The sequence below is a fragment of the Rhinichthys klamathensis genome, unplaced genomic scaffold (genome assembly GCF_029890125.1).
Source record: "Rhinichthys klamathensis goyatoka isolate OS25496 unplaced genomic scaffold, OSU_Roscu_1.1 h1tg000341l_1, whole genome shotgun sequence".
In the NCBI taxonomy this organism is placed as follows: Eukaryota; Metazoa; Chordata; class Actinopteri; order Cypriniformes; family Leuciscidae; genus Rhinichthys; species Rhinichthys klamathensis.
In genome coordinates this window covers 1872501-1899303 of record NW_026606855.1, presented here as the reverse complement: position 1 = coordinate 1899303, position 26803 = coordinate 1872501, and the positions used below count along the sequence as shown (strand labels likewise).

Here is a 26803-nt window from a genome sequence, read left to right as displayed (position 1 = left end):
CATGCGGTTTTCTGGACTCAATGGACTTTTTTTAAGGGGTGGGATATCGAATGTGACATTTTTCAAACTTGCATGATGTGTCTTTAAACGTTTCAGCTCTGGGAAGCCGATCACAACTGGGCAGAACTGAGGTGGTGTTCACGTTCTTAGCATTTCTTTATTTGAGTCGATGGTTCATTCTATTCCACAAAAGGTTCTTTATAGTGGAAAAAGTTTTTTTTTTAAATATTCTTCACACTAAGAATTTTTTTATATATATTTTTTAATGTTCACTGAAAGGTTCTTTTGGGAACCAAAAATTGTTTTTCTATTGTTGCTTTCGCACCAGGTGGTTATAGAGGGTATGAAATAATGAAATAAATAAATAATAAATGAACTAATTTACTAATAGAGGGTATGCGTGTGACGTCACAGTCGGCCGGAGTGACTGCGGTTACACACACTGAGTGGCAAAAAGACTGCGTGAATGCCACGAAAAACACACAAAACGGATCTAAAACCGGAAAGAGTTTTCCAGATTGACTGTACAACTAGATTTGACAAGAAATCTGAGGTATATTTTTAGCCTGCTGAAAGCTACAAAACAGAGGCGCAAATGAATCGCTGCAATTCACAGAAATAACCGGACTCAGGGAGAGAAAGGTGGATTTGCAGTTATCATTGTGTGTCAATATGCTGAATTTAGGGGTAAATTCATACCCTGTATAGTATTGATATATATCGTATTGACAACTCATCAATTAAATATTTACCATCGTATATTCTTCATTATTGGATGTTTTTAAATAAGCTATACAAGGTTTAGGGCTGGACGATATATATGACATTGATATGAGTGATCACACAGATTTAGACCTGCCTATACTGTATTTATATTAAGCGTTCACAGGAAAATTTGCTTTATGTATTTCCCGGTGTCGAAATCAGACACATATAAATGTCAGGAAACACGATCCTGGCTCGATGTCAATGTCCATGGATCACTGGATCTTGTTGTTAGGAACACTATATCGAGTCCAACCTTTAGTTTAGACTGATAATCGTTTGTTTTACTCGTGTTTTCGCAGTTTCCCCTGTTAACTCCAGTCACGCAGCCGCTCTTCTCTCTATAGTATAGGAACTGGGTTATAGGAACTAGCCACCAGAGTGGTCTCCTGAGGTCTACATTTTCCACTAGGGCCGTTTTCCTGGTTGCATTCGCAGCGCCAATAGGAACTGTGAAGTGATGTTGGCCGTCACTTACACACTACCGCTCTGATTGTGGTGCAGGACTTTTATTTTGACACGCTGAGAAAGCTGGAGCACAAATCGCTCCGTCTTCATTAGTTTAACTGTTCTACCTATAATAACGTATAAGATAAGACTTTTAAACAGATTGTAAACAGTATACGAAAAAGAATTACAGCATTAGCCGTGTGGTTGATGCCCAATGCAATTACAAAATCATAATATGCATAATAATCATAAATGCATGAAAAATGCTTTTCTTACTCAGTATTTTTGTCTTGTTTCCAGTCCAAATATATATATAAAAAAAATCGTAAATCAAGATACATGTACTAAAGTAGTAAAATGCCATATTATTTCTTGGTTTCTGGGGGATTGGCAGAATAATAGATAATTGGTTTAAGCAAAGACTCACTTCATTTAGAAAATAAGACATCTTATCTTATGGCTTATGGCATGATATCTTATGGCATTTTACTCATCTAGTAAATGCATCTTGATGTAAGAATTTTTAGATATTTGGACTGGAAACCAGACAAAAATACTAAGTAAGAATATAATTTTTTCCAGTGATTTTGCTTGGTCCCTTCAAAGTCACGTTGGATTTCCTCCTTAGCGTAAAGGATAATGGTGCCTGAACTTTGGTGTTGGTCTATTTGTTGCGGTTTTCTTTGCTCATGGAGTAAGTATATGTAAACTGTGTGTTTACACGGGTTTTCGTATGGCATGCGTTCGGCCAATTACACTTGTGACACTTCTGTCACAGTTCTGATTGTGCTGGTTCAGTAGGAGCTAATTTAGGGCGTTTTCACACCTGAAAGTCCGCACCAAGGTCCGAACCAAAGTTCACATTTTATACATTTTATACTTTCAGAAAGTTTTGGTTTGGTTTCACACTGCACTTTTGCGACGCACTAAAGAACTTTACGTGACACACTTGCGTCCTGTCGTCATCATCTATGTGTGCTGCATCTTGACATTGATTGGTTTGTAAATGGACGTGCGTCTGACGTCAGCGTGTTGTGAATTCGGCGGGTAACTTTGACAACATGAATGAACAGACGCATATCGTTGCAACTATATTGTTATTTTTATGGCATAATTACCTGCAGCACCAACTATACACAAGGCTAGTTCAAATTCGCCAAATGAACGTCCTCGTCGTGCGAACAGTTTATCGTCGCCGGCAGGAAAGGAGGAGAAGACTGCAAGTTGACTTCTTATGTCATCAGACCATACTTTAATTAAAACCTCATCTCCTCCTCTCCCCATGTGTTACACGGCTCATTTCTCCTGCCACCTTCTGTTTTTTTCGGCTATGCGCGAACCACCGGAACTTCCTGTAAAAGGTCTGAAAGTCTGAACCATACAGAAATGCTTTCACACTAGAAATGAACCAAACCTTTGTTCAGTTTGATCCGGACCGAGACTACCTCTTTTCGTCGGACCAAATTTCATCTGTTTGGTCCGGACCGTGGTCCGGGGGAGGTTTCACACCTGTCATTTTGATTCGGACCAAACTGTAAAGTCCGAAAGTCCGGACCAAACAAGGTAGGTGTGAAAGGGCCCTTAGTCCCGCCTAAAGGTGTTCCTAGAACTATAATCATTCCCAGTTCCCGGTGCGAACACGCTAAAAAGTGGGTACTTCCACCAATAGTTATAGAAACTATGAAGACGTTCCTCCGGTGCGAGAGCCCTTAATGGTAAGAGTGTTCCCTCAGACCATATTCAGAGGTTATTTGTAATGCCAAATGGATCTTAGATAACACATAACACGTAGCAAAATGAGTGTTTGTGAGATGCATCCCATAAATACATATGCACACGCCTACACAGATATCAGCATCGACATGCAGTGACAGACTGATGTAGGAGATGTCTAGTGGTCTCAGGAGAAGCGTTTGAGACGCTCTTTATTACCAGGAATGAACTGCAGTCTGTCTCAACTGACTATCCATGATCTGATCACCCGAGAACAGTTATTATCAGGTATAAATGTGTCCTGGTGCTACACTTTAAATCAACAAGTGCTAGTTTTATATAGCCCTATATGTTTCTTTTCTTCTCTAAGTGACAGCCAGGAGCAACAGGACATTTTGTTGTGCGGGTTCGGTGTGACAGGCGAGGGGAAACAGCAGATCGGGTTTTGAAAAGCACAACTGGACATGGCAGACTGAGATTTCATTGGCCAACAAATCTATATCGGAAGTACAGTATTCATTTTTAATGTTTTTTTTTTTTTTTTTTTTTTTTTTTTGGTTGACAGATTCTCAGATATATATTTTTTAGTCATGTTATATTTTAGTCATTTTTATATTAGTCTTTATTTTTATTAATCAAATCTGAAATTTTTTAATTTGTCTAATTATAGTGTTTCTTTTTTCTTTGCTCAATTTGAATCTTAGTCTAATTATAGTTGATTTAAAAAAATAGCACATTTTATTCTTAAATTAAAATTGTCTGATTATAATATATTTGTAAAAAAAAGTTTTAATTAAATTTTATTTTTAATTTAGTCAATGAAAATAACATTTTAGATGACAAGAAATTAATGAGAGAAAAATATTTATAGCAAATATAAATATTAAAACATATACACTACCGTTCAAAAGTTTGGGGTCAGTGAGAATTTTATTTTTATTTTTTGGAGGAAAGAAATCAATACTTTTATTTATCAAGGACAGTAAAGACATTTATAATGTTACAAAAGATTCTATTTCAAACAAATGCTGTTCTTTTGAACTTCCTATTCATCAAAGAATCCTAAAAAAAAAAAAAAAAAAAAAAAAAAAAAAAAACTGTACAACTGACAGACCAACAACTGTTTCAACATTGATAATAATAATAATAAATGTTTCTTGAGCATCAAATCCTCATATTATACTGATTTGTGAAGGATCATTTGACACTGAAGACACTGACACTGGTGATGCTGAAAATTCAGCTTTGATCACAGGAATAAATTACACTTTACTATATATTCACACAGAAAACAGCTGATTTACACTGGAATAATATTTAATACTATAACTGATTTTTGTTGTATTTTTAATCAAATAAGCGCAGCCATGGTTAGCAGAAGAGAATTCTTTTAAAAGTATTTAAAATCGTACCGACCCCAAACTTTTGAACGGTAGTGTAGATATATTATCTATAAAACAGAAATAACATAATGTTTAATTTAAAATCATTTAATCTTCATGATGGTATTTTTTAGTCATCTTCATTGACAACATCAAAAAACCCTTCATTATCAGACATTTCGTCAGTAATGAATTATATTGACAAGATTAACACTGGTTGCGAGTTTAAAAAAAATCTAAATGTTTGGTCTCAGAGGTGGTCATATTATCCCATTGAAATCGCTCTATCTCTAGCGTGTGACTGTAGCCATGTTTCCATCCACTTGTCAATCGAATTATCTGAAGTTCGGTAGAAAACCTCATGCGAATAAAGCTGGTGAAAGTGTGTTTCCATCAAACGGCTTTAAAGCGGATAAAAACCTGTGCGTAATGACGTCACATGCTGTTTTGCGATCAAATTGGTATATCGAATTGATTTGAGACATGTTAAGGTGTTTCCATTCATTTTCTCATCGAATTGCACAACATTCAAGCCAACATTTGCGAACAAAGTTTTACTAGGCAAAATGGATCGCGCCATAATAACGTTTCCATCCGCGTTTATCGCATAAGCCGGATATCCATCAAGATAAAATCCGATGAGACCGATCGTATTTCATTTGAGTCGATATTCATGAAATTCAATCGAATTTTACTGTTTCCATAAGGCATTTTTCATTCGATATCACTTACTGCGGATAAAAACGTGTGGATGGAAATAGGGCTGGGCGATATGACCAAAATCTCATATCACGATAGAAGTCATCTCATATCCCGATAACGATATATATCACGATATACTGTAAAACTTCAAATAATAGCCCGGGCTTTTATTTTCCCAAATCGCCGAACTGCACCGGCTTGTATTTGAGGCAGGCGTCTATGAGACAGGCCTTTCATTTAGTGTAGGCCTAGAGATAACGAAGATTACGTTTTATTTATAAATGTGTTTAACAAATCCGTTAATCTAAGAATTAGCCTAGGCTACTTTATTATGTCTAAAGGGGGTCGCTCACCGGACGAGAAGCGCGCGCGCCGTGTCTATAGCAACTCGAGGTATCGCACACCGGACGCGCGCTGTCAGTTTATGGCCAGCAAATTGTTATGTTTAAGGACATTATGGAATTAAGATCATGTCTGTACTATGTTATGATAGTACTGTACAATTAAATACAATCGTTGCTTAGTCTGCAGTCTGAACACTTTACCCCAGAGCGTCCGTTAACTGAATGAATTGGGAATATCACCTGAAAATCCGATAATAACAGCATCAATTTGAATTCAACCAGCTGATTTCTGTAAATGAATGTACAACTAAATGTATGTTGCAGCACAGGGTGAAGTCAGTATATAACGATAATTGTACATTTAATATAACCATAGCTTTTAGATTATTGGCAGAATTAAAAAAAACGAAACGATGTGACAGCCATGGGCTGAACAATACATTACTGGTAATATCCATCGAGCCTATGAACTTGTTGCCCGAAACACATCAACAAGAAAGAATGAAGGCTATACCCTGTAAAACGATCTCCTTCTCTCTCCGGCCTCCGCTAACTCTGCTTGCGCTAACAACTCCGCCCAGATGCGCGCAATCTGCACCACAGAACTGGTTTAAACAGACGATCTGACGGGTTTTAGAAGATTAAATACAAACCGAAACTAAAAAACAGACCAGGCCTCTATTTGAGACTGGCGTTTATTTATCCAAACCACCCTAAAATGGTCAATACAACAAATAGAAAGTTAACCAAACCATCTAGCCCCTCGTTTAGGAACGAGCTCCTCGGTTTGTTCTGGCTGGTTCTTCTCCTGCTCGGAAACACCCGGTTCTGTCACCCCTTCATTCATGCTGTTATTCACGTTTCTGCCTGCATCCCCATGGTGGCGTGAAAGATTGCAGTCATCCAAATTTTTGCCGTAAACAATGTTTTTTTGCGACACCACGATATAAACGATATGGCATAATATGAAACGATAGGCTTTTTATATCGTCCATCCGATATATATCGTCATATCGCACAGCCCTAGATGGAAACATAGCTTGTGTTTTGTAAAGCTCTTAGTCCTTAGAAAGTCTGTGAAGATCTTTAAAACACCAGTTGTTGTTGATTCATAACTCAGAGTGAAAGAACAGAACAGAGCAGAACCGCACGTTCCAGTGAGAGAAATATGAACTGGCCTCGGAGCTGTTGTGTTTGTGTATTTATTTATGTGTGTGTGTGTGTGTGTGTGTGTGTGTGTGTGTGTGTGTGTGTGTGGATGAGTTTGTCTGCCTTCAGGCTGTAGTCGGCTCCAAGCTGTGTTTAATGATTCCTCTCTGGTGTCTCTCCATCACATCAGGGACGATGCAGTTAGATACACACACACTCGCTGCGTTCAGCATGTGGACGGATCACACACTGCATTATTTGCTCGAGTCACACGCTTGCACAAACACACACACACTCATGTTTACCTTATATGTGGGCTGCATGTCTTTGTGGCAGATACACTGACATCTCTACTCTTTGAGTGTGTGTGTGTGTGTGTGGTGTGCTGGGATTATTACATATTCCCTCTCTAGAAACCAGCAGCCTGACAGAGCAGCTATTTGATTTTCAGTGGCTCAACCACATGTATGGCTTCAGAGTGAGAGAGATTGTGTGTGTGTGTGTGTGTGTGTGTGTGTGTGTGTGTGTGTGTGTGTGTGTGTGTGTGTGTGTGTGTGTGTGTACTGGACTGTGACTGTACGTGTAGGCTGTGCAAAACTAGCCATTGGTTGTGCATGTTGATATGCTTTTGCTAGGGTCTTCTGGGTAGTTTCTTGGGAGTTTCAAGAGTTGTGTCCCAAACGATGCACTATACACCCATGCACTTATTCAAGCTGTGACCGTTGAGTGCATGAAGTGTCCAACATTACACACTTGGGTTTTTTCGGTTAAACAAGTGCATCATCCGGGTATTTAAAGTGCAGTTTTTCCTTTTGGTATTTTCAGTGTGAACAAACTACTGGCACTATTTGTACTACAAAACGGCATAGAATAGCGCATAAGTGTGCAAATTGGGACGCAAATCAGGCGCTGTTTACTCCTGGTATTAAGATGTCTTTTGGTGGATCGGATCACAAGTGGACGACACTATATACAGGTGTAAACGGGTGTAAACTGGTTTAAGAGGTTTTGAGCTTGTCCACTTTCGACACTTCCAGAGGTAGTTGAAAATACATTAGACCAGATTGCTTTCGTAGTGTAAACACTCAAACGCTCATGCCACAAAAGACCGTCTTCTCTCCGTCTACTGATCTAATGAGTAACATTATGAGAAGAGCTCGAGCCAGACGGGATTTAAACTGTCGGCTGGAGACCCAAGTTTGGGTTAAAGATGAAAAACATACCAAGCACAATGTTCTCTCTCCATTCCTGATTTCTAACACACTCTCAGCGTTCGGCTGGTCTTGTGTCTGTCAGATCAGAAACTAAAGCTGATGCTCTCCGTGTGTGTTTCCGTCGTCTCTGGTCGTGTTCATATGTAAATTACACAAGCTTATTTTGTCCATTAGATTGAAAGAACTGAAAAACACATATACATTTACCCGCCCACAGACCCTCCCCTCGAAGAAATCAGGACAGAAGTGGTTGAAAGTGGACAAAAGAGACGGATTTAAACACCAGGTGTGAGCAGGAATGTGTCTCCCTCGTCCACTTGTGATCCGATCGACCAAAACACATCTTAATACCAGCTGTAAACAGAGCCTGAAGTGTTTAAGGTGTTCTGCGTGGCTTTTCTGAATGCTGGACATAAAAACTTTATAGTGTAATGAGTTTGATCAAACTTCTAACCCCAAGTTTCTATATTCTATATATATTCAAGTATTCTAGTCATGCTTGACTTCAGAAACTAGTGTTAGAGTTTGTTTGGTCTTGTGTGTGCATATGAATTAATGCATGTGTTTTTCTGTGTGTGTTTGTAGAGTTCGTCAGTGTGTGTGATTTGTGCGTTTAAGATGATGGCTTATCATCCTCAGACGCACACTCCAGACAGAGGATTTGTGTTTGTGTAGTCTGAATGTGTGTTTGTGTAGTCTGAATGCATGTTTGCATATGTTAACTGCACGTTTACACATGGAGATTCTCTCTGACAGGCTTCGTAAACTGTTTACACACAGTAGCTCTGCCCGCCAAATGCACATTGTTCTGTCCTTATTTGCCCAGCTTGAGTCCTGATGTAGTCGCACATCTTCACTTTTCTGCTAGTGAAGGCTAACCGTGTCTTCGGGCCTGTTGCATCGGTGCTCTGAGATTTTGTCCTTTTAAAAGCTCTGTGTGTGTGTGTGTACAGGTATGTCTCTGGTTCGGGTCATAGGCTGGGGCTAATTTACAGACCTGTCAGCACACACACACACACACACACACCGCTCTAGTGCTTCTAGACCACAACAAGTCCTACATCAAGCAGGACACATAAACAGGCCAGGAGAACATAAGGAGGTCAGAGACGCTCTCGGCTCTCACACACACACTCGGCTGTTAGAGAGACTGCAGTCTGTACAGTGAATTAACATCATCTTCCACAAACTTCTGCAGACTTCATACCGTAAGATTAAAGAAAGAAATAACAGTTTCAAGTTTATCTTCTTGATGAGTCTCTTAGGAATTCTCTGTGGTTTTTCTCAACTGTTTATTTGTTCAATCTTTTGATGTTGATTATTTAGCGAGTTTCAAAGCAATTAATTGCACAAAGAGTTTAGTTTTTCCTTTTTAAATGAAATGTTAAACATTTAGTGCACTCTTTTGCTAAATGAGTATTTGTTGATTCGATTTTTGTTTGTTTGCCAAAAATTTCGAACCCTTGTCATTTAGAAAATAAAGTGAAAAAAGCAAAAATATCACAATTTGAAAGTCGTGTGTGTATTTATATGTATGTTTTTTTTTAACATTTAAATCACTTAATTAATATTTAGCATTGAGTTTTTATTTGTCTGTTATTCTCTAAAATAAAAAAGGGCTAAAACTTTTTGTCTGTGTGTGTATGTGAATATATGTGTATCTATTTTGTAGTTTTTAAAATATTGGAATACATAAATGATAATATTATTTAGTATTGGGTGTTTTTTTTTATTGAACATTTGTGTGTTATGCAGGTTATGCAAATCCTTGCTTCAGTCATTAAAGCAGTTTTCTTTCAGTTTTAACCTCACCTAATACGCTTGAGGGTCAATTAATATATTTTTTGTTTGTTCCTTATTTTAGAGGTTTGAATAAATTGTGTTTAAATTAACAAGTTGGTGGGTTAAACAGATGATTGAAATTCGGATACAAATTCATTCCTCTACATTGAAATTTTCCTCTTTAATTAATTAGGACGCATTAATCAATGTATTAATAAAACGAGTGGAATATGTTAGCAAACAGACTCTCCGCTGTGCTGTTCAAACATGCTTAATGGCTGCTCGTCTCCTACGTTTTTTTGCTAATTGGTATGACAAGACCATTAGTGTTATTTACTTAATTTCTCCAGAGTTAGCAAAGCATCTAATCTCTATCTGTAGCTCCTCGGGGTTCGTTGTTTGAATTGTTCTTGCTTCAATTTTTTCATTCTATCACTGTAGAGATTAAATTAGCTTTACTGTAGTAATGTAGCGCATCTCATCCCTTCTTGCAGGACTTCCGCGGTTCCTCAGTCAGCCGGAGGGCGTATCTGTGCGCATGGGCGGCTCTGAGATGCTGAGCTGTGAGGTGACGGAGGAGCTCGTCCCGTTCACACGCTGGGAGAGGGACGGTCGGCCCGTGGAACTGGATGCCAGAGTGATTCAGCTTCCCAGTGGAGCTCTGGTCATCAGCAACGCCTCCCAGACCGACGCTGGACTCTACCGCTGCACAATAGATGCTCTGGGACCGCCAAAAACCACAGAGGAGGCTGAACTACAGGTGTCCGCAGGTACAGATGCCAAACAGGCAGTGTGGTGTGATTGTAACGGCCGGAGGATCTCAGACCAATTTCAGAGAGAATCCCACCAGCAAAAAGAATGCAACAGTTTTTATAGAATAACAGCGTGTCAATGGTGACATAATACATTACATCATTTTCCTATAATATGATTGGTTCTTCATATGCATAATTCAGCAAACCCTTCGAAGCAAACTCTGGATTTCTTGATTAATTTGTTACTCAAAGTCATGAGTTTATATATTTAGATATCTGTCTAGTTTCATTTCCCCTTTTGTTATATTCGGACATGATTCACTAAAACGCACTGACTGACTTTGACCAAAGTGTTTGGAAACATTTAGCTTTCAAAAGCATATAAATGTAATTCCTGCAAGGAAAATAAATGTTAGTTATTAGAATTATTATTAGTTTAAAATACAGGTATCATTTTTTTTTTTTTAAATCCATCACACCGTCTATAGCCACTCCCACCAGTCTGCTATGGATACGCTTACCAGTGTCAAATACCGCCTTGCTTTAGTAGGAAATACTTCTTAGTAAACTTTTAGTCATAATGGTGTCGACTTGTGTTGTTTACAGGTGCAGAGAGTAAACAAACAGCAATAGATCACAAAACCATGGCTCAGTAACAGTCTTACAAAAGCAACAGAAAACAAGCTGTTCTCCATAAAATGTGCAGCACACAGATAAACGTTTGGGTTTTAATCTTCACGAACGGTGTTTAGAATTAATTTTAGCCACTCTAAGTTCATCAGCCTTACAAATGAGTTTTGAAAAGAGGGTGGACAAAACAGCGAGTCTTTGACAACACTATTATTTGGGGTTATTTAAATGAGTAACATTATGAGTTCATAAGATCCGTAAAAATCGTGTTGTAGTCCAAACGAGCCGTTTGTTGTAGTTCTTGGAAAGTGGATTCTTTTAAATAAAATCTCCCTTTGGAGTGGACTTTGAGCTTTGTAATCTTGTTTATGCTCAAACAGCAACATTGTACACTTACACTAACAATATAAAAGATAGTAGCAATAATAAGTTATTAGTATTATGAAGTAAAACAATCATTAATATAGGCCTACTATTATTATTTTATTGATTGGTTGAATTGGGAATTTTCTTTGTGAAATGTTCACAAGGTGTTTGTACAATCCCGTTTATGTGTGTGTGTGTGTGTGTTTGTATCTTCACAGATTCGGGTGTTGAAGAAAAGCTAGAGACTCTCCAGGGCCCGGTTGCTGTTGCGAAGGTTGTCGGGGAGAGCGTGCTGTTGCCATGCGTCATGAAGGGATACCCGGTTCCCGTGATCCGCTGGACGTTTAACGACCGCTCGATTGACGAAGGGTAAGTGCATCAGAACTGTGTCTTTGCACTCCTTCACTGTCTGACTGACAGAACCCTTCAGATAAACGCAAATAAATGTAAAGTGTGTCATGTTGGCTCAGAGAATCTTTCATTTCCCTGTTGAATCCTTGGTTGTGTGTAAGAAATGCATACAGGTACAAGCTTAGAGCACTGCAGTCTCTCCTCAGATCCAGCGTCGTTCAGTCACACTCTTCCTCGGTGTGGCTCGGCATACTAAAACAAACTCACTGCGGATCGGCACACAAAAAGAATCCATTCAGTCGCTCTTAATCGCGCTATCGACTATTCAACGTCTGTCCAAATTCCTCAGCGTAAAATATCCTTATTATCCGCCGGAGGTAATTACTGACGCCTGTGTGAATGGATATTGTAGAGGCGTGCGGCGTTCCCACGTGGCCATTGTGTAATTTCGTATGTGCGCGGCATAGTTATGATGCTCTTAACTGGAACACGGCTTCATCTAAAGTCACGCACGCCTTTTACATGCTGTAAATTGCTTTGAATAGTTTGCGGGATGGCTGGTATAGTCCTCTCTCCTCTCTGTTTTCCAGAGGAGCTTTGGCTGTTGTCATCGGGTTGACATGAATAATGTAGAAAGGACTGAATTGTCACGGCATGTAAATCGGCTGTCAGGGGTCCAGCGCTCTATCATTCATTATTACGCCCTGTGTGCTGGAATATTTACCCTGATGTGATTTCAGCGGTGGGGTTGGTGATGTTTGCTTTGTGACCATGTACAAAAGCGATTACATGCTTTTTATTGCCACTTTGTCTCTTTTCATTTCTTAACCCGCTGTTTTACTCCCTAACACTAGGATTATGGTGTTCTTGCATAGATGCTGATAACCTGTATCCAAATGCACAAGATTTTCAAGGTCAACAGCAGAGCTGACGGATGTCTGCCAGCACACAGTCGCTCCGATTAATAGCACTCTTGCCACTAAACATCACTATGACTTTTGAGCTTACTTACTGTTAGGGGTTTGTTCAAATCTTTAACTCTAAATATTAAACTTTGCCGTTTGTGCTACAGATATAAATGACACTCTAAACAATCTGACGCAAAACAACATTTAAAACAAGTGCAAAAATTCTTACAACATTTGAGAGCATGTTGACTGTGGCCCTGTTTACACCTGGTATAAAGATGTGTTTTGGTCGATCGGATCACAAGTGGAGGAGGGAGACACATTCCTGTTTACACCTGGTGTTTTAATCCGTCTCTTTTGTCCACTTTCAACCACTTCTGTCCTGATTTCTTCGAGGGGAGGGTCTACGGGCGGGTAAATGTATGTGTTTTTCAGTTCTTTCAATCTAATGGACAAAATAAGCTTGTGTAATTTACATATGAACACAATCAGAGACGACGGAAACACACACGGAGAGCATCAGCTTTAGTTTCTGATCTGACAGACACAAGACCAGCCGAACGCTGTGAGTGTGTGTTAGAAATCAGGAATGGAGAGAGAACATTGTGCTTGGTACGTTTTTCATCTTCAAACCAAACTTGGATCTCCAGCCGACAGTTTAAATCCCGTCTGGCTCGAGCTCTTCTCATAATGTTACTCATTAGATCAGTAGACGGAGAGAAGACGGTCTTTTGTGGCTGTTTGAACACATTCGATCACTTGAGTGTTTACACTACGAAAGCAATCCGGTCTAATGTGTTTTCGACTCCCTCTGGAAGTGGTGGAAAGTGGACAAGATCTAAACGTTTTAGAGCGTCGTGACGTCTACTAGTGATCCGATCGACCAAAACGCATCTTAATACCAGGAGTAAACAGGGCCTGTGTGTCTGCAACCATACTTATGATTAACTAACAAATGTTACGTGCTGTTATGTAGACCCAAACATTATCATTGCTAAACTAACACAATACAAAAAAAGGAAGGCATCAGCTAACATGACATTCAAAAGTTACCATACTAGTTTAAAAACCTGTAATATTGAGTTAATAAACCAACACTTTCTCACCTGTGAAAGGTTATCCCATTACTTGAGAAATGTAAATCTCAGCCATTTAATGTTTTTCATCGTCCTATAGTTTATTTAATTTCAACTTTATTTCAGTTAACGAAAACATTGTATCAGTTTTAATTAAGAATATTAACACTGATGCCCTGACAGTGACCCACCACAGGAAGTTTTGCAGAGTGGTTTCAAAGCTAGTTTTCACATTCCTTTTCCCTGGAGAAACACAGAAGACTGACCTTGGCAGATCCTAATCAGATTGGGGTGTTTTGGAGGTATTGTATGTAAGATCACGTTAGGAAACGGCCTCTAGATTTGCCAATGGATGACAGACGCTCGGTCTCTTTTCTGACAGTTGCTGCCCTAATAAGATTGGGGATAAAGCTCAATCCCTGCTGCGGCCCATGCAAAATTAATGATGTTTGTTTTTCTTTTATACATTTTATTTTGGAATACAATTTGGGAATTGTAGAGGGAAAGTGGTTTGAGAAAAGAAATATCAGGAAGGGAGAATGAAAGTGAATGTATGGATGTATGTAATGGTCCTGGATGCGCCGGATCGTTTCGTCCCTAGAGGGTTTTAATGAAGAGCGTGGCAGTGGTGCATTAAAATGCTGTCTACGTAGGCAGCTGATTAGTGTTTGGACCAGAGCCATTGTCTTCATAGGATTTTCATTGAGATTCAGCTCTGTTCTGCTGCTGTCTGTTGTAATGCATCCTCGCCGTTTGGATCCCGCCCACCGTAATTTGAAACGATGCTTTCCATAAAGATTGAATTGATGGTATCAGCGAATTGAGCAGACTAATCATGACCTGTTTAAGGCGCTAACTACCCCCTTCAGCTCGTGTGCTGTGTCTCTCCGATGAGGCTTGATGTCAGTTTGCGATGTCGATTGAAAGCGGCTAAATGTCTAATTGCGGTTCTTTGCCGGTTGTCTGTGCAGGACTGATGATTGCTGACAGACTCTATTTACAGCGTAATTGCTTCTCTCGTGGTCTTCGGGCGATGTAATGTATTCCTGATGCTGGATACATTCTAATAATGTCATATTACCCACAATGCCCAGTCCCTCAGAGGGGCAGACAGAGTCCATCATGGCTCAGACAACATCTCTGTGTGTGTGGTGTGTGTGTGTAATCCAAATCTTCCTTTCAGAGTTTCATTCTTTCCCTGTGGAGTTTTCGTGCTTACTCGGTAAAAGCCCCATTGTGAGTGAAAATGGACTTGATTACTCTCCCTCTCATAAGAGATCTGGTTTAGAGTTTGATCGAAATTATTTTAAAGGAATATATTTAAAAAATAATAATATTGGATCTTTGCATGGCTATTATAGTTATTTAATAGCTTTGTGTAACAGACAGATCAACATTTAGGTTGTGATTCACTAACAAATGTCATGTTTTTTTGTTTTTGTTTAACATTATAGCTCCATAGTGGGTATATATATCACTGATAATGATATTGTCTATTTAATTATGCATTTATTCTATTTTTACATTTAATGTCCCGTCATCTAAATAACTAAAAACACAGTTAAAATTAATTTTTAGCAAATCTCTAAATGAATATCTATTTTTCATACTGTACATTATAATGTTGTGATGCCAAAATTTACTTGAATTTATTTTATTGTTGTATTGGTTTAATTATTTATTTAAATAGTATATAATTTAATACATATTGTATGACTTTAATATAACTTTTTTAGTTTAATTTTACATATTTTTTAAATGAAATATTACCCATTTAGAGGTCACTATAAACTGTTGTTTGGAATAGAACTGTGTGCAAATTCTTAAAAATATTCAATGGAAAAAAAGAATGAAATAAATATCAGTGTGAAACGAGGGGAGAGTAATTAATGGCATTTTTGTTATTGCGTGAACTAAGTTTTAAAGATAGAAAGACGCCAAGAAGCTCATCGTCTTGAAAACTTGTGCGTTTAGAGGCTTTAACCTCTTATTGCCATTGCATGTTTAAAACAATAATATCTTAGTAAAAACCTAAAGTAATATTGCCAAACTATATATCATTTGAAAGCTTAAAATCTTTAGTTTTCATATTTGGTGGCTGTTATCTAAAATATATTACAGAGGAGCAGAAATTTATCAATTTGCAACAAGAATATTTCATATTCATTAGGAGTATTTAGGCCTTTAGTTTGAAATAACAATAAACATGAAAAATCATGAAAGATTGGTAGAAACCTCAGTTTGTTTTCATGCCATGAGTTCAAAAGATAACACCAATTCCACTTTATGAGAAAAAAAGGTCTGAAAATGTTTTAAATATAAAGAAAAATGTATGGATTCTCGATTTGTAATGCGGCTGCGAGCTATAACGCTATAACGTAGTCTTTATGCATTTATTAGAGGTTTAATTCAAATCAAATACTGCCAAACCACCCATACTACTTATGAATAGGATGTCTACTTCATAAATTGTATGAAAATTATGGAAATACATGGTTCAGATCACTCAAAACATATGAAAATGGAGGCGCCCTTATATGGGCAGTAATGGAGTCTGGTGTTCACCTAGTGAAAAAGTTGGGTACTGCGCCCGAATAAAATCTTACTGAAAGCTCATTTTTTGAGATATCAACCTAAAATTTGGAATACAACTTGTTCAGATATTTGACTTTAATTTTCTTGTAGTTTTAGAGTAAAATGTATTTTGTAATATATATATTTTATATAAAATATTAATCATTATATTTTTACATTACACAATTTCATAAACTCAAACTTATATAACTTTTTTTCTGTTTCATTTTTTACAATTTCTAGACTTCTACAATAATCTGGAAAATGTCTTCTTTAAAACAAGACCAGCCATAGGTCTGTATTCCAAAGCATTCCTGAATTACAACCATTTAAGTTTGGATAGTGATTTTTATGTCTATGCAAAAAAAAGGGGGGTGCCAGTTAACAGGTTAAGATTCCAGTATGGAGAACCAGTGTTGAATAAGTCACATTCTTCGCCCTCCTCCATTGTTTGCTTCTCTGGCATGTTGTTGTAACTCTAATCTGAAGGTTGTCGAATGGCTCGCAGGAACTGAGTAAACAAATCACCTCCTTATCAGCTCAGGCGCTCATTCATTACACACCATGCATAAACACTCCTTTAGAGCCCAATCCCTCAAGTGATTTCTGTCCAGTCTTTTTAAGGCAGGTCAGATAAACGCACTGATCTGAGGCCAGTTTCTCCGTGCGTTTAATCATTTAAAGAGTGTCGGGATATGAACAGAAAGCTGGTGGTAGATCAGTGACTCAGATCATCTTGTGTCTTATCTCGCGTTTAAATCACACCATGTCTCGGGATTAGAGCCGGAATGCTGTTTAGTGCTTCACAGAAAGCCAGCGGATCACGGAGGAATTCCTCGGATGAATGAGGATGGCTTGCTTCACTGACGAGAACACCTTTTGTCCTCGCTGACGTGGATCAAGCCAGCCAGAGACTGAGCAGTTTTGCGTATTCCAGACGGGACGCGGTGAGATGGATGTTTGTGTTGATGACAGAAACTCGACCTCCTCTCAACACAAACATTTGCGAGGGGAAATATATAATATAAGTGTATTGTAAATCCAGTCAGGCGTCGCACACGTTCAGCAAAAGCAAGCGGCTCCTTCTGAGGCGTCCAGCATGGGATGAATGGGCGTATATTTTCAACAAGCACTCCCTCTTTGTGCAATACTTTAATTGGTTTGTTTTTTCAATAGTAATATCATACATTCTTCTTCAATATCTCGCCTTATGTTTATATTTATGACATAGGACAGCCTGGAAGTGTCTGCATGCATTTTAAACATTTAGAGTAAATTGATTTTGTTTTTAATGGTTGATCGGCATTAGCAAACAACAGTAAATTTAAACAGGGGAATTCTGGGAAGTGGAGGATGATAAATCCTAAAGCGATACAGCTAAAATAAGAGTTCTTAAGAGATGCGTTGATGTTCATTCAGATGTTCTCAAAAATAAAGTTTAAGAGAATAGCATTTGATTGAAATAGGCCATGAGACGGGACCCCAAATTTGGGCTACCGGTACCATTTTGAGGGATTCAATTTCTTTTTGATTTTCATGAAGGTACACATCTCTAGTGTTGGAAAATGTGTGATAGCATCCGATCCATGGTAGCTTTCATTAGAAATCAACACTTATATCATCCTACCTCAAGGTAAGGTGTTCAGTGACTACAAGAGAGAAAAATTTATCCTTTTATAATTTAAAAAATTTATTTTAAAAAATTATATATTTTTTATTATAAAAATGTATAAAAAAAATTATAAAATTTAAAATTTATTTAAAGATAAATTCATTTATCCTTTTTCTTGACAAATGTTTGAAAATCGTCCTCCGTAACCAAAAACTACCTTGAATCTAATGCTATCACACATTTTTCAAATACAGGGTCATATACCTACACAAAAATCACCATGCGGTTTAATCCCTCAAAATGGTACCAATCAACCCTCTGTCTCACGGCCTAAAACTATGTCTTGTGACAACCAGGATTTAAAGATTTAGCTGTCTAGTTTTAGCTTCAGATGTCATCAAGTTTGTGGTTTTGTCTAGTCGGGTCAAGACACTTTTATTTATATAGCGCTTTCTGCGATACAGAGTGTTTCTAACCAGCTTTACAGAGATAACAGGAAAATAATGCAACAAAGATTGTTTCTAGAAGAAAATAGCGTCACAGTCCAGCATAAGTACTGTAAGTTCAGTGATGTTTCATTTTTGTTGTAAAAAAGTTATTAATTTAGTTAATATATATATATATATATATAGCCACTCTGGAGTAAACCGTGATGTCATCCTCCAGCTCAGTTCAGTTCTTGTATAATAGTGTCAATGCAGGCAGATCAATACTATTGTTGAATATTAAATGTAAATAAAATTGTGTTTTGTGACCTCGGATCTTTGAAAGATATATTTATTACTTAATGGGCACTAATTACCCTTTTTAAATATTAATGAGTAGGATCTTACGGTGATTTAAAGGTGTAGTTCACACAAAAAAGATTGTTTGATAATGTTATTCCGAACATGTATGATGTTATTTTTTCAACAAAACAAAACTCTTTTCCATGAAATGACAAAATGGTTTGTAGTGAACCATGCTCATTATCAAATCTGCATAAAGATGCATAAAAGTTCTCCATTTGTCGGGTTTGTGGTGACATGAGTAAATAATTTCAGAATATGCTGAACTGTTCTTTTAAAAACAAACTTTTTACCCATCATGCTCTGTTACCCTCCTCCATTCTGGAGTTTTAATGTTGTGCGAAAAGACAATTAATGAGGCTCTTTGTACTTTATAGACTCGTCTTGTTTTTAATTTCTTTTTTAATTATCCGGCCTTCGACGACCCCTCCTCGGGTCTCTCGGGGTCTTGCCGTAGCGTTCACGGTCGCGGCATCATCTGACTTCTGTCATATCATGCGTTTAACGAATCTCTCATTGGGTTCGGGACCTGGCGTCTGCTGTCTCATAGACAAACAGAGGCTGGCGATGATGAATATATCACCGCTGGAGTCCACAGGTGCTTGGAGAAGTTATGAAACGTTATGTGAAGGTGTTCAAAATGTTCTTAATTGTTTTATGGATCCTTATGATGTTACACGTTCTCACAATGTTTAAAGAAAACATGTTTGTTTTACAATTTTTGCACAAAATGTGTTGGCAACAATTTACATTTGCATTTATGCAACAATTTACCGATCAAAAATAGACTCTTTTTGAGTCTCTTCTGCTCACCAATGCTGCATTTATTTGATCAAAAATACAGTAAAAACAGTAATATTTTGAAATATTATTACAATTTCAAATAACTATTTTCTATTTGAATACATTTTAAACTGTAATTTATTCCTGTGATCAAAGCTGAATTTTCAGCATCATTACTCCAGTCTTCTGTGTCACATGATCCTTCAGAAATCACTCTAATATGATGATTTGCTGCTCAAGAAACATTTCTTATTTTCTATTTTTATTTAATGCATCCTTGCTGAACCAAATTCATTAAAAAAAAAAACGTTGTCACTTTGAGCTGTAGATTGACACTCGGATGTGTTGGAAGAATTACTCTCCATTCTTAGTAATCAGTGGGGTTTTCGTATAATAAAGTGAGGTTTGGAGGTCTGACTCTTCATCCTTCCTTTTTTCTCTTTACTTTCTCTCGTCTTTCTGTTACATTAACTGGCTTCTCTTCTGTCTCATCCCTGCCTCTGAATCATTGGGAAGGAACCAGGGACACTAGTTTGTTTTTCTCTAGAAACCCCACTACAGGAAAGTTGCTTTCAATGCAGTCACGCCATAAAGGAAAAGCCACAGGAAATGAAATCCATACTGTATCCTGTTTTTAATTCCATCTCTGTTCTGCATTACTGTGTCAGGCTCGAGATTCCTGAGAACTAATACATTTCCTGAAAGGAAAAGTCATCTCAACACGTCCTCACCTCCTTGTATCTCTTCGTTCCAGTCATGAGCGTTTTGCTGTGATTGGCGGGGGAAGCCTGCAGATCGTCAACCTGACAGAAGAGGATGCTGGGATATACGTCTGCCAGACGGACAGTGGCAACATGACCAGCGAGATCCAGGCAGAGCTCACGGTGCACGGTACGTGTCAAGAACAGCTTCACGAAAGCACATTAATCTCTTAGATGAATTGATTCACCAAACCTGCTGAGAATCATCTGAATTGTGAATGATTCAGTTCAGCACTAAACATCCCCGTATGTAATTATGTGCAACGTTTTTCATGCTTTTGAAGCGCACACGTGTCTGGACAGCGTTTTCCTCTGCGGAGAAGGAACTTCAAAGCGTTGTTTTGTTTTTATTTATTTATTTTTATGTTTTCTTTTTTGTATTTTTATCTCTCGGCTGATCATCAGTTTTATTTTTCGGGGAGTCAATGTTCTGTATTAAATCTTAAAAGTGTCTGCTCTCTATATGTGCACATGAACAACTTAAACTCACAGCTGACCAACCACAATTTTCAAATTTTTTTATGTGAGACAAGTAAATAGGAAGCAGATGATGCCACAATAATAGCCTGACATGCAACACTGTGGTAATTCACTCAAAAAGCGCTGCAGAAATCTTCATGTGCAAAAAAAACAGAAAAAAAAAATGATTGCGCAACGGGTCTTATGTAAAACCGTCTGTCGTCATTGTAGCATTGGAGTGAATCTGAGGATTTACATACAACGGTTTTTCATGGTTTATGTACGAGACTCAATGTGTGTGGACTTCATGGTCAAATATCTGTTCGTCCAGACGGTTAAATACTGATTATTACATTTACATTCTTGCATTTGTCAGATGCTTTGGGTAAAAGCATTTGCATTGCATTCAAGGTGATGGTGGTATTAGTATTTGTTAAATGTTCTCTCAATATTTAGAGAAAAAGTTTTAGGTGCTATATTTTCACAAAGTTTCAAGTGCTGTATTTCTTTTTTTCTATATTTCTTCACACTAAAATCTGTCAAGCTACCGAAACATGTTGTTACTGTAAGTTAGTAGTTTTCAGTTAGTTGTTCCTTCACAACACTGGTTTGAATAATTGAATTTGAATTGAATTTGGTAGAGCCAAAAAGCCCTGAACACAACTCCATGTTCATAAATTTAAGATGTTCGTGTAAATGAAGGTGAGGGCACATTGAGGAAGGTTTTGCGAATATTCTTGACGTTTTTTTTTTTTTTTTTTTTTTTTTTTTGGTCCTCACACATAATTTTTTAAAAACAAAGAAAAAAAACTAACAATATATATATGCATATTAACAACCGAAAAAGGTGTAGGCTGAAGCCTGTGCTTATTATGCCTACCCTTTATACATAATTACTAGGGCTGGGTAATTTCACAATTCGATTCACAAGCTTGCAATACGATTCAAATTCGATTCAATATTGATTATTTTGGATATCAGGTACAATACATGGCACATTTTCTCAAGGAAAACAAATCTCTTAACTAATGCTGTAAACTATGGGAGTCAGTTGTAGCCTACTAGGCTTCATTAGCCTACTATAATATTGAAGGTAAAAATTAACTGATTTGTAGCTATACAAACACTTAGGGTGTATTCACACCTGCCTTGTTTGGTTCGATTGAATCGAACTCTAGTTCGTTTCCCCCCTTGGTGCGGACCTTTTGGGCAGGTGTGAATACAGCAATCGAACTCGGGTGCGGACCAAACAACCGAACCGAGACCCAGCTGAAGAGGTGGTCTCGGTACGCTTCCAAACGAACTCTGGTACGGTTCGTTTACGGTGTGAACATGAACCGACCCAATTGCAAGAAAGCACTGCGCCTTTGAGTTAACAGGCTTCCGTAGTCGGAGATTTTGGCATTATGGTTTGTGTTGTTGTTGTTTAAGTGCGAAAGAGAATTCCATTCCGGCGCGCTGTCTGGCCACACGATACTGTTGCGCGTCTTTCTGCGCGTCGTGTGTGTGCATCACTGGAATGGAATGAATGAGTGTGTGCATCAGGACATTCACACACAGAGCGTTCTCTTTAGTTTAATCGCGCATAGATGCAAAAAAAGCTTTTGCAGTTCATATAATGTAACGATAGTTATAATACAAGGATGATGCTGCGTTAAACTGGACAAACTTAATCGCAAGCGTTAACATTGACAGCACTTGTTAGCAGTATATACAATAAGAATCTCATTATTTGAATGTGTGAACATAGCGCCTCTCTATGAATGAAAACTTTATACCTTATCCGTCTTCTGCGCAGTTTCTTCATATTGCGTTTGTACAGAATAACACAAAATTAGTAAAATAACAAATATTGCAGTACGAAATATCTCCATGCTGAGCCTTTTTTGCACTTCCTGATTTCCCAACTTGAGAATCCTTGTCCAATGAATGGACGACCTTAGCACACGTGTGGTTTTGTTTACAAATTTTGGTTCACTTGCAAAAAGAGCAGTGTGAAAGCGAACCGTACCAAAAAATAAAATAAAATTATTATTTGGTCCGGACCAAAGCAAGTGAACTATCGGACTTTCCTGGTGTGAATACACCCTTAAATTACACTTATTTATTTTTATAATAATAAAGTTATATGAAATATAAACATTTAAATGGTGGCTGTCATAAAAACTTGCCAGATTTATTCAAACATGCATTAAATATCGAAGAACATTAAAAATGATAATGAATATGTAATATGGTGCATATATTTAGCAAAATGCTCCTCTTTAGAGTTAATTTTTCTAGCTGACTAACGAGTTTATGGTCACATATGGTTTTTCTGAGGTAAATGTGACGTTACATGACATTGTTTACAAGTTGTTTTACTGACGTCTTTCCACGGTTGAAACACTGATTGAGCGATTCCATGTGACATGATACGGATTTCGATAAGTTGTACTCTATCTTTTAACACACTTTCAGACGTTCATTCATGTTTATTTGGCGCTGTAACTGGTATTATTAAGGCGGAAGAGGAGATCATGTGCGCTCCGCGCTGCTGCTTCTCTTGAGCTGAGCTGAGCCAGAGCGATCTCACGCCACAGCGCCAAAACGCTATTTATGTTTTTGAATTTCGTAAGAAAATGGACGTAATTTGAAATTTGAGACTTTATTTAGTATCAATAGTAACAAAGCACAAAGATTATTGCGATTTATTGGATGGGATGCGCGCTACAATGTTCCATTCATTCATCAAATGAAAACAGGATGACTAATCGATTCTTGAGATTTAAGAATCGATATTGGTTCGTAAAAATGAGAATCAATTAATATCGAGAAATCGATATTTTTTTACCCAGCCCTAATAATTACTCAGTGAGCGTCACTTTTCTCTCTGGAATTTAATCCATTCAAAATAAACATACATTTACATAAGAACATTTCCAAGATGTTCATACATTATTACAACGGTACACATCGCAGACATTATTTCAATAGTTAACATATAACGTACACAAATTAATCATATTGAGTAAACTTTATACATGATCTGTGCAGTATAAAGGTTATTCGCTGTATAATCCAATGTATTGCTGCAAACAAAACTCTAAATATTGTTTAAAAAAATGAATGCCCAAACTTTGCCAAATCCAGCGACTAGTTCTTCCTCATAATTGCGAAAAAAAATTAACTTAAAAAGCATTTGTCTCAATTCTGCTTCGTAGTCCCAGCAGTTTAATCATGTTACTGCTCACATTACACACAATTTAACAATTTCTCAAAAGAAAAATGCCAGATAAAAAGATTTGCAGTGACACAAATCGTTACAGCCCATAAGAATAATAACCTAGTTAGTTTTTACTACTTTATGACCACCTTTTTTTTTTATCAAAAATCAGTGTTTACGTAAATCTCTTATTATTTTCTATGGGATGTTCTGTAAATGACTAAAATAACCGAAGCGGCAGATGCTCAACTGCTGCTTATTGCAGCCTGGAAACCTTTATAAACTGTTTCCTGGTAAACTGATCAAAACTGACTCATGGAAGTTGCGTATAACTCAGTCAGTCAGTCAGATTGAGCTTGAGCTTGTGAGAATTGTCAAGTCAAGTCAAAGTTTATTTATATAGCACAATTTACACAGCCGAAGCTGACCAACCTGACCATCATAAAACAAGAACACGTCAGACATGGGGAAGAGACATGTAGAAAAGTAGAAAATTAAAATGGACAACATTAAAAATACATACCTAAAAAAAAAAAACATTGTGAACATCTTGAAAATGTACACGTCAGGGCAGATCTAGCCTGAAATGGCAAACTATTCCATCATTTAGGGCCTGCAGTAGCACAGGCACGATGACCTCTTTGTTTCAGTCTGAACCGTGGGATAGATACAACGTTTCTGTGTCCCTGATCGAAGACCTCTGGAAGGATTGTATTGCACTAGAAGCTCAGAGAGGTAGGGGAGAGCCAGGTTATTTAAGCACTTGTAAAGCGAACCGGCAGCCAGTGAAGAGATGCTAGGATCGGTGTAATGTTGTGCATGTGTGTGTGCATTAGACGGTCAGAATCTGAGGCCATCTTTGATCTGACTCTGGAAATTAAGCCATATCATAATTGGATTTTCTAATTAGGTTTATTATTTCTTGTGAGACACTGGTGATGACGCAAGAGATTTTAAATGCAGTATAACATCAAGAGTGATGTAAGATAAAGCCGACAGTGGGGTGTGTGTTCGTGATCTCTTCACCTCCCTGATCCGAGCTGTTATTTTCACTCCCTCCTGCTGATCCGAGCCGGAATGGATGCGGTCGGCCCATCCAGACACATTCTGCTGTTTTCCATTAGCTTCATTCGCCCCTTTCACCGGTATTGACGCACGTATGGAAAGGTTTGTGACTGAGCTCAGGAAGTTTAATCTCCCGTGGGAAGTCATGAAATCTGATTTCGGTTCTGATGGGTAAAAATAACACGCTTTGTGTCAGACGGTAACACACACACACACCTCGGGAGGAGGGCGTTTAGGTGTGTAAAGTTGCATGTTTATAAAAACACTCAGGCAGGTGCATGTTTGAGCATTTATATGGCATGTACGTGTGTGCAACCGCATAAACGACCTACTACAGGATTTTTTAGGTTAAAAATGTGTTATTGGTGGTGTAACTTTTCTAAGTGAATGAACTTCCAGTTTTCTGTGGAAATCCACAGCATGTCACAGATGCTGTGTACAGATCTTAACTCAATTGGTTCATATTTTTAGCCGCCTTTCATGTGTGCCTGTGCTAATTTCATTGATGTGATTAATTTATGCTGTACTTTCAATGCCAATGATTTTTCTCCCCTCTTCCAAGAGATATTTCTTGTGTTTGAGTCATTATCCATCTATCTTTTGCAAGGCTTTGGCTGTGACGTTTCTTCCCATCTCTGCTGTGAAACCCGTGTTGGGGTTATTAAATACTGGCATTTTAATCTCTTAATATCTGCATGTGAAGTGACTCATAACTCTTGTGGCGCGGTTATTTTAAAAGCCGAGGTTCACATGCTGAGATTTTCCCCGGATTCCCTCTCAGATTAGCAGGATTGTAGAGAGCCGTGTAAAACGTTGTTAATATACTGGCTTGGGTTACACTTTTTAAAAGTTACTCATAAAAGGAAAGGATGTGCTGGAATAGTGTGTTCTCTGACGATCTGTAATCGTATTACTTTCACACCCACATGCTTCAGTAGTGCACACTATAGTCATGCATACTACAGTCATACATATTTAACTATTTATTTACTTGATTTTTTTTATATTTTGTCTTCCAATTAAATACAATTCTCATCACATTATATCTATTTTACATTTGCAAAAAAAAATTCCCTCCACCTAGATTAATAAACTTAAATTCATGTATATAAATTAATTATATATTCTACTATTATTATTATTATTATTTTATATAAATTAAGTTCTGAGTAAAAAAATTGTTATATTTTTGAAAGTCACCTAGGCTGCATTTATTTGATACAGTAAAAACGGTAATATTGTGATTATATATTTACAATTTTAAATATCTGTTTTCTATGTGAATATATTGTTAAAATGTAATTTATTTCTGTGATCAAAGCTGAATTGTCAGCATCATTACTCCAGTCTTCAGTGTCACATGATCCTTCAGAAATCACTCTAATATGATGATTTGTTGCTCAAGAAACATTTACTTGCATGTTTAACTCTGCGAGTCATGTTTGGGGTCGCATGTCACCCTTTTCTTTACCCTCCCGAAATCTTCCCACACTTTCTGACGACGTTACCGCATGGATCATTCGTGTTAACTATCTGTCCCTGCGTCACTTTACTAATTCCTGTGGAGTTTTTTTTCTTTTCTGCGACTACCCGACCAATTAAAATGTAGTCGACCAAGCCTCTTCTCGTCGACTATTAGGGGACAGCCCTAGTGTACAGTATTTACTGCGCAGTAAACAAGTATTCCATTGAGAACACAGCCGAAGTGAAACTCGTCTGGGGAAGCAAGATCGCACTCAAGTTCATCCAAACAACCAAACCAAGTTTAAAAACAGCATAATTTACCAAGGCTGAAGCTGGAGAGAAAGAACAGTGTGATTTTGCGCTTTAGAGAAATGAGATCACAGCACAAACAGTCACTGCCAGAGATAGTTAGCGTAGCAGAGTTCAAGGAAATGAATCTTCCTCTGCTGACAGCACGGAGCTGCAGATGGAGAGCTGTTGATTTTCTTTGTCTCTTGTTGATTTT

General features: G+C 37.7%; 1 protein-coding gene across 5 annotated transcripts in view; it reads left to right on the top strand.

Annotated features, from left to right (window-relative positions):
* Nucleotides 1-26803, top strand: part of LOC130106435 (neogenin) — a 138267-nt gene that overhangs the window by 63764 nt on the left and 47700 nt on the right. For all 5 annotated transcript variants that reach the window (XM_056272553.1, XM_056272555.1, XM_056272551.1 and 2 more), the window contains exons 3-5: nucleotides 9996-10271; nucleotides 11471-11621; nucleotides 20099-20235. In XM_056272553.1, coding sequence (XP_056128528.1) covers nucleotides 9996-10271; nucleotides 11471-11621; nucleotides 20099-20235 — 564 coding nt within the window. The remainder of the gene's footprint in view (nucleotides 1-9995; nucleotides 10272-11470; nucleotides 11622-20098; nucleotides 20236-26803) is intronic.